The sequence below is a fragment of the Chelon labrosus genome (assembly GCF_963514085.1).
Source record: "Chelon labrosus genome assembly, chromosome: 15".
Classification (NCBI taxonomy): Eukaryota; Metazoa; Chordata; class Actinopteri; order Mugiliformes; family Mugilidae; genus Chelon; species Chelon labrosus.
In genome coordinates this window covers 17734971-17749092 of record NC_140348.1, presented here as the reverse complement: position 1 = coordinate 17749092, position 14122 = coordinate 17734971, and the positions used below count along the sequence as shown (strand labels likewise).

The window sequence follows — 14122 nt, the reverse complement described above, 5'->3', positions numbered from 1 at the left end:
CACCTCTCACTCGCCTCAAGGGAGAAAGCCTGAAACTGTTCTTCTTCAATCTTTCCACACATACCTCAGGAATTTGAGCAGTAATTGCTTTGCAAAGTCGCAGACCAGACAGAAGGAGCAATGTCACACTTCTATCAGGGGCCTGGGTCACCGTAGAACCACAGTCCTAACCATAACACAGACTACCACTGTATAACACCTAACTGCTCATGACTAGAGTCAGTATCTGATCGTATGTCTGATTTGATTTATCTAATGTGTCATATTGGCGTCAGTGCAAATGCTAACCTCATCAAATGGATCTGATCAGCTGTGGCACGGCTGATACACATTAAACACTGAAGTGTATCTGCAGAGATTAGCCGCAACTCAAACAACATGATTTCACCTGAAATGCTTTCAGTGACTGCAGTGCAGAAAAGGTATTCTGTGATGACATTAAATATTTATTTCATTCTTATTGATCCCTGATGGGGAAATGTTCACACAAGGTTGTTCACACAGCGGTGAGCAGACTCGGAGCAGTGGGGCTGACACTTGTGCTGCACCTGGGGGGGTGCTTTCTCAAGGCATGGATATAGGGGGATGCAAATGGAAAATGGTCTTGTGCTTCTATTGTGCTTTTCTACCGTTTGCCACTCAAAGCAATTCATCCACTCATTCACACAGGCACAGGGAGCAACTCCGGGTTCAGTGTCTCGCTCAAAGAACTGAGGAACTAAGCAACTGCTCTACCTACTGAGCCACATCCTTATGGTCCCAAAGCTGCTTCTCTAACCACTAATCCACAGCTCCCCCTCGGAAACAGTTTCAAAATTGAATTGCTTTGGTGCCCTTGTGTGTCAGTTCAACACAGTTTCAACTAATCTGCCAAGTCAAGCCAGTCGCTTGTTCCTGTTTGCACAAAAGCAAGAAAATGTCAAGACAGCATCGGCTTTCAAGTTGATTTTGTAAATCAGTGCACGGCAACACCTTAACCAAGCCACATGGCAGTAAGTTAGGAACTACAACTCATCATACAAGAGCTGGAGAATAGGCTGTATTATAGAGTGTGGTCTGGGGAGCCTAATGCGCTTTAATTGTGGGTGATCTTCTGATAAAATACAGGATTAGCTCGTTTCATAATTTAATTCACCACAAAACGCTCCAGTTACAGTGTTTATGAGCTGAACACCCCCACACCACCCTCCAACCTCAAACATATTGGTGCCGTTAAATCTGTCACACACTCCATTTATAGCTGGGAGTTTGCGCACGCCTTCGGGTCAACGCTCACTCCCACACGCTGAGCTTACTTTGCCCCCAGAGGGTGCACGGACAACGGGGGGGTCTGGGAGGACAGCCGGGCTTCAGGACAAGGGATGGTGGGTGGTGGGACGTGATCGTGAGACCGATTCACTCGTGACGCTGGCGAAATGCAGCAATTCCCAAACTGTACGTGAGGGAGAGAGAGAGAGGGAGGGAGAGAGAGGGAGGAAGAGAGAGAGAGAGCAGCCAGGACGCAGAAGATTTGGGGCGGGAAGGCAAGTAGAGGAAGGGGGTGGGGGGATACGGCTGAGGTAGAATAAAATTATCAACAGGGAGTCGGATGGATGCAAGGGGACGGGGAGCAGGAGACCGGCTCTAGATACACCCAGGGTCCCGTCTAGAGGTCTGGTGTCTGCACCAAATCAGCTTCAGGGATGTAGTCGAAGCGGTTTGGAGCTCTGCCCATCCGAGCTCATCATCATGAAGAAACACTCTGCAAGGGTTGCCCCGCTGTCCGCCTGCAACAGTCCGGTGCTCACCCTCACCAAAGTGGAAGGTAGGGAGAGTTCCCGTTAACAGGGATAACCGGGGCTCTGCTGTTTCTGTCTGTTGTTTCTGTCTGCTCGCCCGATAGAGACTTCAGCTGAAAACATTTTGCGCTCACGAATCTCTTTCAAGACTCATTTTTGACAGGGATCAACTTCAGAAAATCTTAACAGGGGAATCAATCAAGCGCGCAACTTAAAATCTATAATGCAATTTTTGTACATCTGTGCTCATCCTAATAATTTTACTGCATACATTACTGCATCTAATTATCATTATCTCCCCTTATCATGTGATGCTGCTAAAAACACCAAACTGAAAATGGATCCCTGCTGTTCAAATGATGTTACTGACGCATTGATGTTTTTGGGGCGAAAAACAAGGTGGCCTGGTGAACACTGGTGCGCTAAATTCACTGGTCCTCGGGGAGGGTTTGGAGTTGTTATTGCAGCAGGGATTCCCCTCACACTCTCCACCCTCCTCCCATCAAAGAGTCACAGTTAAAATGCCAGAGCATGTGCCAGAGCAGCTGGGAGGATGAAGCCAGCAATAAACATGTTAATGGTCCCTGCAAAACGCTCTGTGACACAATGCTCTTCAGTCTGCCTCTAGTGGCTCTGTGGGCTCTCAGTCTGGGTCTCTCTGATCTGCAGGAGCACAATTAGGAAACAGTTTTTTCCTGCTCACTTCATTAAGGAAGAACACCTCTCTGGCTCCTTATGTGTGGTTTACTGATGCTCTGTGAGTGTGCTGCTGCTGCATCATCCTCGACGCTCCTGTCCCGGCGCCTTGAACGCATACTGTCACACCTCCTTTCCTCCTGTAATACGCCTCCTCCGATGCTCTCCTCTGCCACTTGCTTAACAAAGAAGCCGACGTTATGCATTTTTTAATCTACCCCTCAGCACAGAGTACTACTGAGCGCCTCAGTGTTTGGAACGAGCGCGCTGAACAGGCTGCTGATTTCACAGCACTCGTAAGCTCCTCGCATCTGAAGTAAGCACAATTGCATCTTTCGGTCGACCTCTAAAAAATAAATGAGGATTACATTAAATCGATAAGAGATTTGCCGTCTGTAAACAAACTCAGCATGCAATTCCAACTTTTTGCACGTACAATACGGGTACGCATGTCCTTCCACGTGAAAATCATCTTTAGAGGTTATGGAAAAGGTTGTTGGCAGGCGTACGCTGTGCAGTGCATCTTAAATAAAAGCTGTTTCCAAGTTGAATTTGCTTAAAAAAGAAGTTATGCAGACAATAACATACATCCTCGGGAAACTTCTTGCATTAGTTCGTTTTTTATTCAGTCAAAACTTGAGCCGAGCTGCTTGCTGACTAAGGCTCAGCTCTGTCTTTCTCTACAAGGTGGCGTATTAATATGAAAATACTTCAATATTCATAATTTAAGACTGGACCAGCTCCTGGAATATAAATTTTCTTGCAGTTTTACATGGACGCTGCATAAATCAAATTAGATGCCTGAGCTGTTTAAACTGCATATATTCACTCAGTGTAAGGCATCCTGGATAACCTCAGAATAATCACTACTGCCAGATTAGGGGAGATTCTAAGCTTATTAGCGTGAATGTCAGCTGAAGACATTTTATTTTCAGAATAACTGAGATGGTGGTGGGTTGTTATTCAACGCGCTTCCGCGCTGCTATGGCGTGAGGAAAGGAGTGTAGATGCGTTTGTGTCGGGGTGGGCGACAGGGTACTGTAAACTCCTGAGGGGATCTAAACTGCAAAGTTTATGATGTTAGCGTTGGGCTCGTCGTTTCAGAGGCTGCTTTGAAGGAGGAGGGAATCACAAGGGGGCCCACAGAGGATCAACGCACAGATTTTCCAAGTCTCTGCTGGTTATGTAACACCGGCTCTGAAACCTCTGTTCTCCTTGCTAACAACCTGCACCCAACTGTTAAAGATTATTATTATATATATTTTTTTCCAGTTTTGGATCATCAGTTGTGTCCAGTTAACATGCGCAGTTCCACATTAGCGAGGCGACTTGCAGTCATTAAACGAGTACAAGACCAAGGAGATGTTGTGACATATTCAGCTTTGTGAAAACCTGAACTAATTGGCTGTTTTCAGATTCAAATGTGAAATCCTGTTTTTTTCCCCTTCATTTGGTGCAGTCACTATATCGCCCACATGTCTTAGGAACAGTCACACTCTCTCACAGACTTAGACAGGAAGGTGGAACGGCCTCCAATCAGTGCTGACATGAGTCTTAGCAACACAATAAACCATTTCATAGCTTTGACTTAGGACTGTATGTGAAGATGCATGAACCCTCTGTGACGCCACCCTTGGGGTTCCTGAAGAGTGGTTTTGAAGTTTGAAGAGTGGTTGTTCTGGTGGTCGCCATCTTGGCAACCTAACGACTGGCTAAAGTTACTTGTACAGTTGCATTTTTGTACCAGGCTGCCAACATGTTTATATCTGCTGTAAAGTTGGACACTTTAACATGGAGGTCTATGGGAAATGGCTTTTGGCTTCCATTTTCCAGCCCCAGAGGTTGCCGCTTGGTCATGGCTTACTGAGCGTCATTAATATGTCACCTTCTGTCACAACAGTCAGTCTTGAGGCTAGTTCTGAACGATCTACACTGCCTGGCCAAAAAAAAAAAACAATCTTCTTGATGCCCCCAACATTCTGGAACAGGGTAAATCTGGACTCATCAGACCACATGACCTTCTTCCATTGCTCCAGAGTCCAATCTTTATGCTCCCTAGCAAATTGAAGACTTTTTTTCCAGTTAGCCTCACTGATTAGTGGTTTTCTTAAGGCTACACAGCTGTTCAGTCCCAATCCCTTGAGTTCCCTTCACATTGTACGTGTGGAAATGTTCTTCCACTATTAAACATTGCCCTGAGTTCTACTGTTGTTTGTCTTTGATTTGACTTCACCAAACGTTTAAGTGATCACAGATCACGATCAACCAGGATTTTCTTCCGACCACATTTCTTCCTCAAAGACGATGGTTCCCCACTATCCTTCTATTTTTTAATAATGCGTTGGACAGTTCTTAACCCAGTTTTAGTAGTTTCTTCAGTCTCCTTAGATATTTTCTCTGCTTGATGCATGTCAATGACAGACTAACATCTTTTCAACGACCAAGGGTTGTCTTTTCCACATGGTTTTGTAAGAAATGAGAAGCTACTCATTGCATCAGCTGGGGTTAAATAACTTGTTGCCAGCTGAAAGATAATCACCCATGCAGTAATTATCCAATAGGAGGCTCGCACCTATTTGCTTAGTTAAATCCAGGTGGCGACTTTTTTTTGGCCAGGCAGTGTATTATCAGGAGGAACTTCTCAGAGCGCTGGTTGATATTATTTCGTGACGCCACAGAAGCCCATTCAGGCTGTATACTTTATAGTACGGCTGTCTCCTGCACTTTGATATACTGTCTTTGTCTGGAGTATTTACCTCTTCCTTTCATACAATCTTGTGGCAAACTCACCCAACCATCAACCCATAAACGATAATTATTGATTTCTCTTTAAATGCATTTCTAGTGATGGTGTCTCGGGGGAACGTCTGTGCTGTTCCTGTGTCGTTAGAGGCAGGGGTAAGAAGTTCACAGAAGTCCCTTTAATCTCCGCAATTTAATTACACGCTCTGAAACAAAACAGGGATCTCTTAAGAGCGGGTTCGGTGTACCCACTGTGGTGTCCCTGAGGAGGCTGGTCATATTTCACCGGCTCCCATTATGGGCCCACTGAACCATTCCCGAGGGTTTCATGCACCTTGACCATATATCAGTCGGATGATAGCAAATTAAATGCATTCACACACAGAAGCAGAGCCTCAGGTCAAAACGGACAGATAATGAACTGGTTAACAGAACTGTCAGACCTGTGAGAAAGTGTTTCCCAGCGAGATGGTAAATCAGTTTGTTTCCTAAATAAATTTTATTGTGAGCAGTTTGTTTTGAGACATCCAGGAGAGACAACTGCTTTTTGTGGATAGTCCTTAAGTTTACAGTCAGTTGAGTAGTTTCCATTTGAAATTACAGCTCTAAAACATGACTAATTATTTAAACATTAAATCAAAGTCATCATCAGTGTTGAACACAAAGGTAACGTGGCATGTTTACTCCAGTCGCACTCTCAAAAACACAATCTTGCACTCATTTGCATGTATCTTATTTGTATGCAAATACATTCAGGATTCTTTTTTTTTTTTTTTTTTGAACAAGAACAACCTCAGTATGGCGATGTGGCAAAAGCAGACGTCCAACATGCAGGCACATACGTTCCACTAGCATCGGTTAAAAGGTCACAGGAATCTTCAGTTTTGGAGGCTAGATTAAAATGTTGTCTTACGTCCATCCCTAGAGCATGATTGGAGCTGACGTTACACGTCGGCAGAAGAGTAAAAGCGAAGCTTCATCTTCGTCCTAAATTCATTTTAAAAGCCAGCGAAACAGGCCTTTCTGGCTTGATAAGTGCGCAATGAATGCACAATGACAGGGCTTTTATTTCATTAAGGGGCCACGCTTTTGCTCAGGTTGATCAAACGCAGAGAGGGCGTGCGTTTGTGTGCGCGGAGAGAGAACGAGAGAGAGCAATCGGTCTTCACTGCACTGAAGGCGATTTCATTGAATTTGTCGCCGGCCTTCTTTGCAAAATATATCACATTTGTGTTTACGCCCTCTGTTACGGCGTAGTAGTGATTCATCTTTGAGCAAAATCCTCTGCAAAAGATGTGGAAGCTCTAAGCTGTAATCCCAAAGTGAGGGAGCTGATGTGAAAGCGTTTGTCAGACTGCCTGTCTTCTCCAAATGTATAATGCTGCCTTGAGACCACTAGATATTTTGTCACCGGCCCAGTAAGGCTGATTATTAGAAATAAATCAATATGCTAAATTAAAACACAGCAGCTGTGTCGATTGCTATCAGCTTGGAAAAGGTGTCAGCAAAAACGCACGCTTTGTTGCATTTCATCTGTGAAAACGGCAGAGTGGGCAGTTGTTTGTTTTTTTTTTGTTTTTTTTCAATGACATTTAAAAGCAGTCATTGAACTGTGAGGGCCATTTTTACAGCAGTGACACAATGCAGCGGTTACGATGTGTTTTACTCACGAACACCACGCCTTAACTGACGCAAGGACGTTTATTGGTAGTCAGGATGTGAGGGAAAGGGATGGAAGGGATGACAGGGGCAGAATACGTAGATGGATGACGGTAGATGATGTCGGATTTATCCCACTTGGAGAGTACTAGATGCGACCTCGAAGCATTCCAGGAGAACGAAGTTGAAGGTAAACAACAAACGTGGCCGACCGTGACAAGATCATTTTTTTGTTTCTGAAGTTACTGACAATGATTGAAATTGCCGTCTCCCAAAGTTTTTCCACCAGCAATAGGGAGACGCTCAACAAACATCCTCTCTTTTTGTCAGACTCGTTCGTTGTTGTCTCCATGGACGCCGCCATTGTTCTGTGACGTCAGGCTACTGCATCTCGTGCTGCGTTCCAGAAAACTGGGAGGTCTGAGATTTCAGACGTCCCGCTAGGAAACGTGCTCTAGAACGCCACTTGAGACTGAGGCTGGGGGGGGCAAGTCTCATAAAGCTTCGGCTCCATGTCCCCCTGGTTCACCTAGTTCCCCTGGTTCCCCTGGTTCCCTGGGGAAGAACTGAAGAGAGAGGAGTGGGGTTAAGGTAAAGGGGATTAGGATGCACCTTTATAGTTAACCGTAAGAATTATTGCTTAAGTTTAGTTTATGCAAATCTGATGAAGGCCCTGTGTTATCAGCGGCTCTGGGGTGCGGAGAGGGAGAAAACCCTCTGTTTGGGCTGACACAGTGTTTACACCTGCAGTGGTTGCCTATCCATTACTTCAACAGGGACGCTGTGGCCAATCTTTTAAATATTGATTGATCGCGGAAAGTGCTGGGACTCTTGCCAGTCTATTAAACTACAGGCCCATCACACTATACTCACTGTTAGAAGGGACTTCAAGATGAAGAGGGCGGGAGGGAGGGAGGGAGGGGTGCTTTGTCGCAAATATGATTGCTATTACTCTGCAGTGCACGGACACACACGCAGTCACACTGCATTCTGTCATGTCACTAACCAATGAGGCGTCACAGGGCCGCAGCATTGACCTGTATCATGAGCATCTGTTGAACCAGCCGGGCAGGGCAAAGGAGTGACACAACAACAAGTCTGGTCCTCGGTCAGGAAGTCGCTCCGTTGCCCTCTGAGGTTGAAGGAGAAAGCTTCCGAGAACAAAGGAGAACGGGATCAGTAACAGCCGTCCCACCCCTGTCTGCCCTTCTGGGCCTTTGTGCCCTCAGCCCCATGTGGCCCTACCTATCAGCTGGTTACACTCAGCAGGATGTGTGTTTTCCGCCTGTCCCTCTGTTGTGTTATTGAGGGGGACAGGCTTGTCAGATGAGACTCCTCTGGTGTGCTGAAAGACCTCTGACTGACAGCTCGGCCCGACCAAACTGTCACAGCCGAGTATCACAGACTCCCACTGTCTGTCAGGCGCTGACATTACGCAGACAGTGACTGCTGTCTGTCTTATAGGACTGTCTCTCTGCATCGTTGAAACTATCACACGTCTGTAATTGGACAGTTGTAGTTTAATCTTCGTAGAAAACTCGTACTATTCAAACTAACACCAGCTATCATCCTTTAAAGGCCTTTGACTTACATGTCAGAAATGACAAAGCAGATAAGTCAGCACGGGATTGAAGGATGTATTTTTATTAAGGTATTGATTTTGTGATTGATGCTGCGTGACAGCCATAAACAGTGTGTAGAGCTATGATTTTTGCAGTTTGCTTGTTTTTCATCTATAATATTACAACCAAACAGTAAAATTAAAGGGTTATTTCACCTAAATTAGTTTTTTTCACTCAGACTTCTAGTCACATATAACCATCCAGTCCATTTTAGTCGAGAAAGGATTTTTCTGCCTTCAGCCTTGTACACTGCATATGAAAACGGTTCACATTAAGATAAACTGACACTTCTTAAAGTGATATAAACTGCGCTCGCAGCCAGAGAAGGACTTCACTCTATGATGTTTGATTATGAGTGTGACAGTGTAAGTAAGTTCCGCGGGTCAATTCTTATTCATCACCAAGTCGACTCAGCAAGCATACAAGTAAGACAAGGAGAAGAGTTCTTCTGAAGTGTGTGTGGGTGATTGATCTGTTTACCCTCTTTACTCACCGAGGCAGAGCGCTGCGGTGCACACTAATTCCCAGAGAGGTGTCGTCGAAAAGAAACTAAAACTCTCTCTTGCCTCTAGTCAAGGTCCCAGTGAAGCAGTCTCAGCAGTTGCACGACCGCCCCGGCAAACCAACTGATGCTATCGTCACCGCTGCCTGCGAGGAGCCTTGTTTATGCTCCAGGGGGGGTGGGCGGCAGGGAAGCAGGGAAGCAGGGCAGCAGAGGCGTGGGCGGTGGCCGGCTCGCAGAGGGAGCAGCAGAGGGGCATAGCGGGGCTTTCTCGGCCTGTCACGGCCAGGTTCTGTGATGTGTGAGAGCAGGCAGTCAGGCAGGGCCCTGCTGGCACGTTTGGGATTTGCAGCTATCAGCAGGAGAGATCTGCACTGCAGAGGCTGCAGGGGGAGGGAGGAGAGCACAAGTGGGAATGAGCCTGGTCGGGAAGCAGGGAAGCAGGGAAGCATGCACCGATCTGGAAGTAAAGCCGGAAAAACCGCCTAGTTATGGGCAAGATAGATCAACACACAACAGGCTGCCTTGATTCTACTGGGAGTATGTTCAATACCCAGTCTGTCAGGTGATCAGTGGTAGTGAAATACTAGAGGCAGGCAAAAGAGGATATAAGATAAAGATGGATTTAGTGTGTCTTTAGTCTCTGACGGTGTCACTGTTCCACCTGTGTCACCATTACAGACTTAAAATAAGTGGATTTTCTTCCTAAAATGTTATGTAATTTGCTGATAAATACCCAAAGATGGGCTAAAAGAATATGCGTCACCTCAAAATGTGCATTTTAAGACGACCACCTCTACCTGCGCACCTTGTGGCGTAAGCACGCTTTAATTCGACTCAGTAGTCGGGATGAATACATTTGAGGAGGCAACAAGGAGAACCCATACACAGCTGTCACAGCGGATCAGGAGCTCGTCCTACAAGGATGCCAAACACTCTCTTCCTGTCTCCAGTGATTTCACAGATGCCTGTTGGGATTCATTTGAACACAGAATAGGTTGAATAACTGAAGATATTTCCATCTTGTGTTCAATTAAGCACCTATGCTAGCGCAGTAAACTACAACTAAACATACTGTAATTCGGTTTAAGTGTGCAAAAGGCTCAGATTAATTATAGACCAAAAACTGCACTGGAAGCCAGCCCCTGTGCTGTAGACATCCAGGTGTCACAGGCTGACCTTGACAGCTGACATTTGATTATGAACTGATAAGGTTAAGGGCTTTCAGTTAATCATTTAGCGGTTACAGAAAACTCTTTCCGGGGGCTTCGTTGGCGGTAATAATGGCTTCAAATGTCATTAGCGGAGAAGCCTCTCCATCTCACTCAGCCACTGACCCAGCTCCCTCACACTGATGAGTTCGGCTCAGTATTGTTCATCAGCAGCGGTCGAGGTTGATACAGTATCATCAGTCACAGTTGGTTTAAGTGTAAAAGAAGTGTGTCAGCTGTAAGTCGTCAGTCTGATATAATAGAAGGAATATATTAAATGTGAGTTATGGAAACTGAACGTACATGTTGGCCGTGCAATATCACTAATGTCGTCATGACACTTCAGTAAAGTGCAGCAGAGCTGGATCTGCTTAGCTGTCCCCCGGAGCCTGACCGGGGACTGATTGGCTTGGCCCATCACTGCATTTGGAAGATTAAACTGTGGTGCAGTACGGAGCAGTGGTCAGAGCCATGGGATGTGGGACGAAGGCCCAGGAAGGACAAAAAAAAAACTGGGCAGCATAAACAAGAGATGACCTTCAGAACAAGACAAAGAGGCTTGGAGCTCAGAATAGAGAAACTTAATTCTCACCCTTGCACCCAAGACTTTGATAGGCATCCATGTGTCTCTTTTTTTGGTCATTGCTGATTCATCCTTTCATTGCAATAACAGACAATGATCTTGAATCATCTTTCATTGCTGCCAAATTTGCCTCAGCGCTGCCAGAGCTGTCAAGTGCTTCATCGTGCAGCAGCAGCAGCAGCAGCGGGGAACGTTGTTCAGGATGCTCAGGCTGTGCGGCATAATTTCATCTTAATTACGTCCCGATTTTTTTTTTATTTTCAATAGATAAACAGCCATTCTTTGGTGCGTTCGGTGGGCGGCCCGGGGAGGCCGAAACATTAGCATCACAGGCGATAGTCATCAGGGAAGTTAATCTGTCATATGATGAGACCACCTGGCAAGGTCACAGGCAGCTCTTCCTGGAAGAATCAGTCGCCTCATTGGACGTGATGGATGCTCTCCTGTAAAATACGCAGCAAGCTGTTTATATTAGACGGCTGGTGTTCTTTTGATTACACAGATCATATTAACACGAAGACGGTGGTAGGTATGTGGCGACAAACTGAGACGAAAATAATAAGCGATGAAAACATGAGATACTTCACTGACTTGTTGAAGCTGTGCAGTAATAATCTTCACAATGCAACTCCAGCTCAAGTCAGATTTATTCCCGCCTCACTGAAGCCTTTTGAAGAGCGTTCTGTATTCCGGTCAGCGGCGAGCAGTGCAGATGAATCAGCAAAACGAGGCACATCATTATCTCTGGGTAACCCCATTAGGGAGATCCCTCAATTTTAACGTTTTGGAAGGAAGCTGGAGAAGATGCATGGCGCATATGATACAGATTTTATGAGCTTGTTATACATTATAGGGGGTTGTTGATTACTGTGTTGTCCTCTCACTGCTCCCACTGTGAAGTTGTGTTCTTGCAGCTTGGCTTTAAGCAGTGAAAGTGTTGCTACAGGATCTGTTTGGTTCAAAAGACAGTCTCAAGTAATTGTATTTATTTGTTGTTACTGGTAGTCCTCGCCAAGAAAGGTTAATGCATCATCAGTGTGACTTGGTTATAAAAGGGGGCAGGTAACCTGTACGAACGGAGAGCTGCTGCATGAATAATGTAGCTGCTGTTATCTGAAGAATAAATGTCCACCCCGAACGCTGGAGTCTACAGCGTTGTTTTTCACCGCGTTAACTTTTATACTTTCACACATGATTACAGAGCTATAACCTTAACAGAAACAACCTTGTAAGTGAATGGGCTTTAAAGCATAGAGTGGGCGTGAGTGGGACACCAACAGAACAGGTCAATTCACTTTGCTTCAGTTCACACATTATTGAAGACGCATGGGGCCTATCAGGTTTTTGACAGGAGAAATAGAAAAAAGTTAAGTGTCGCCGCGCGTGCTCGCCCCGAATGCGAGCTTCACTGCTGGCTCGTGAGGTGGAGAGGAGGTCGTCGTGGATTGGATATCAGATCTGCCCTCTTTCGTCCTCTGTCCGGCTGCCGCCTGTCACACTTGATCACCACATTTTTAACTCAGATGTCTGATTGATTACCTTCAAGTTCAGTTAAGCTCCGAAAGCGGCTATTTTTATCTGGGAAAAGAATAAATAAAGATGCTAGGACGTGTGCGACCTGAAGTCAGAGACACAAATTAAAGAGTCTGTTGCACAAGTTGATACATATTATAATTAATCAAACCTTTGTGCACACATACAAGGAATGTGCTCTCTGCATTTAATCCATACAAGAGAGCACACTTGGAGGGCTATGTGCACCCATGCAAGACACCTGGGGATCAGTTGGGGTGCTTTCTCAAGGCACCTGGACACCTAAAGCAGCTTCTCTAACCACAAGTTCACAGCTCCTTCTTATATAATATATCTACATGCATGATTATGTGATGATATTCTTGATTAGAACCTAATAAAGCAAAGTTTTAGTTCAAAATTTGCTCAAATCAGGATGGTTAAGACGTGATTACTAACTTAAAAGTGAGAGCAATATGTGCGTGTTTGTCTATTAGATCTTACATGTACGTGCACGTGTCCATCTGCAGGAGAAGAGCGCACCAGAGAGAACGTGGTGGGCACCACAGACGCGCAGTCGGCCAGTGCGCCGGGAGCAGAGTCCAGCTCCAGCAGACGCAGGCTCCACTGCTGCATCAGAGTAACGACGGTACAGGTGCGGAAGGCTCTCTGGGGAGTCGTCATGGTGATGTGCGTGTGCTCGTCCTGGGCAGGCTCCACCCAGCTGGCCAAGCTGACCTTCAAGCAGTTCGACGCCCCCTTCACCCTCACCTGGTTCGCCACCTCCTGGAACTGCCTCTTCTTCCCCCTCTACTACATCGGGCACCTGTGCAAGAGCCCGGAGAGGCAGACGCCCAGGCAGAGATTCAGGTTAGAGGACTCTGGCTTCGACTGTATTGCATCTTTCAAAATAAAAGTTATGCATTTACAGGAGATTAAAAAAAAGGATAAACAGAGAGGAGGGATAAGCTATAAAGTAAGTCGAAAGAAGCCACAGGAAATAAATGGGTTTTGCTTGCACACCTTACAACACAACCAAAAACAAGCTATTAGGTATTGGGTTCATAACAGCGTTAAATGTGTGTTTTCTTCTCATTACTGTGGCTAACAGGCCAAAAAGCAAATTATGGCGTAAATGGCTGAGAAAAATATCAAGAGTAAATGTCAACCACAATCAAAGAGCATTGTGTTCTTTTCTGCACTCGCTGATGATGCACAGACTGCAGCAATCAAAGAGTTTCACAGGACAAAGGAGAAAGCCATTTCTGCAGCAGCCCCAGTAGAGCAGAAATCAATCTGAGGAAAGTTGTTTTCAACACTAATAACAAATAGTTTCGTGTTTCTCTCTTATAGAAAAGAAAACTGTGCTGATTCCCTAAAAAATGTCCTCAAGTTTAGCTCTAGTTGTATGTATCTTACACAAAATAACTAATTAATTTAATCTTTTGTCTTCTTCCAGCCGCTTATTTGATGTGAAATATCAGGATCCCATGCTGTCTTTAGGTGTGTCGTTGCAGAGCCTGTAATCCTAAGTGAGTCAGGTGCGCTTTCGCAGGCGAAACAGTCCATTAATCATGCTCTTTAGACAAAAAGTATTATCTCGGCTACCCGCTGTGCTACTTCAGTACAAAGAGACAAAGAAAGAGGCTGGTGGGGTAGAAGGCGTGATGTGCTGGTGAGTCAGGGAGGATCTGCTTTGTATTTCTCATCCACCTCTGTGATGTAAGTTCTGGGGCTCCCTCTCCCAGGCCAGAGCTGATGTGCTCCGAATATCAAACACTTCGGTTCCCTGCGTATTTATTCAGATCGTACGCTCC

At 45.5% G+C, this 14122-nt stretch overlaps 1 protein-coding gene across 1 annotated transcript in view; it reads left to right on the top strand.

Moving 5' to 3' along the window:
• Window positions 1-14122, top strand: part of slc35f3b (solute carrier family 35 member F3b) — a gene marked incomplete at both ends in the record, with an annotated part of 49017 nt that overhangs the window by 27247 nt on the left and 7648 nt on the right. Inside the window, one exon of the mRNA XM_084562270.1 lies at window positions 12836-13175. Coding sequence (XP_084418396.1) covers window positions 12836-13175 — 340 coding nt within the window. The remainder of the gene's footprint in view (window positions 1-12835; window positions 13176-14122) is intronic.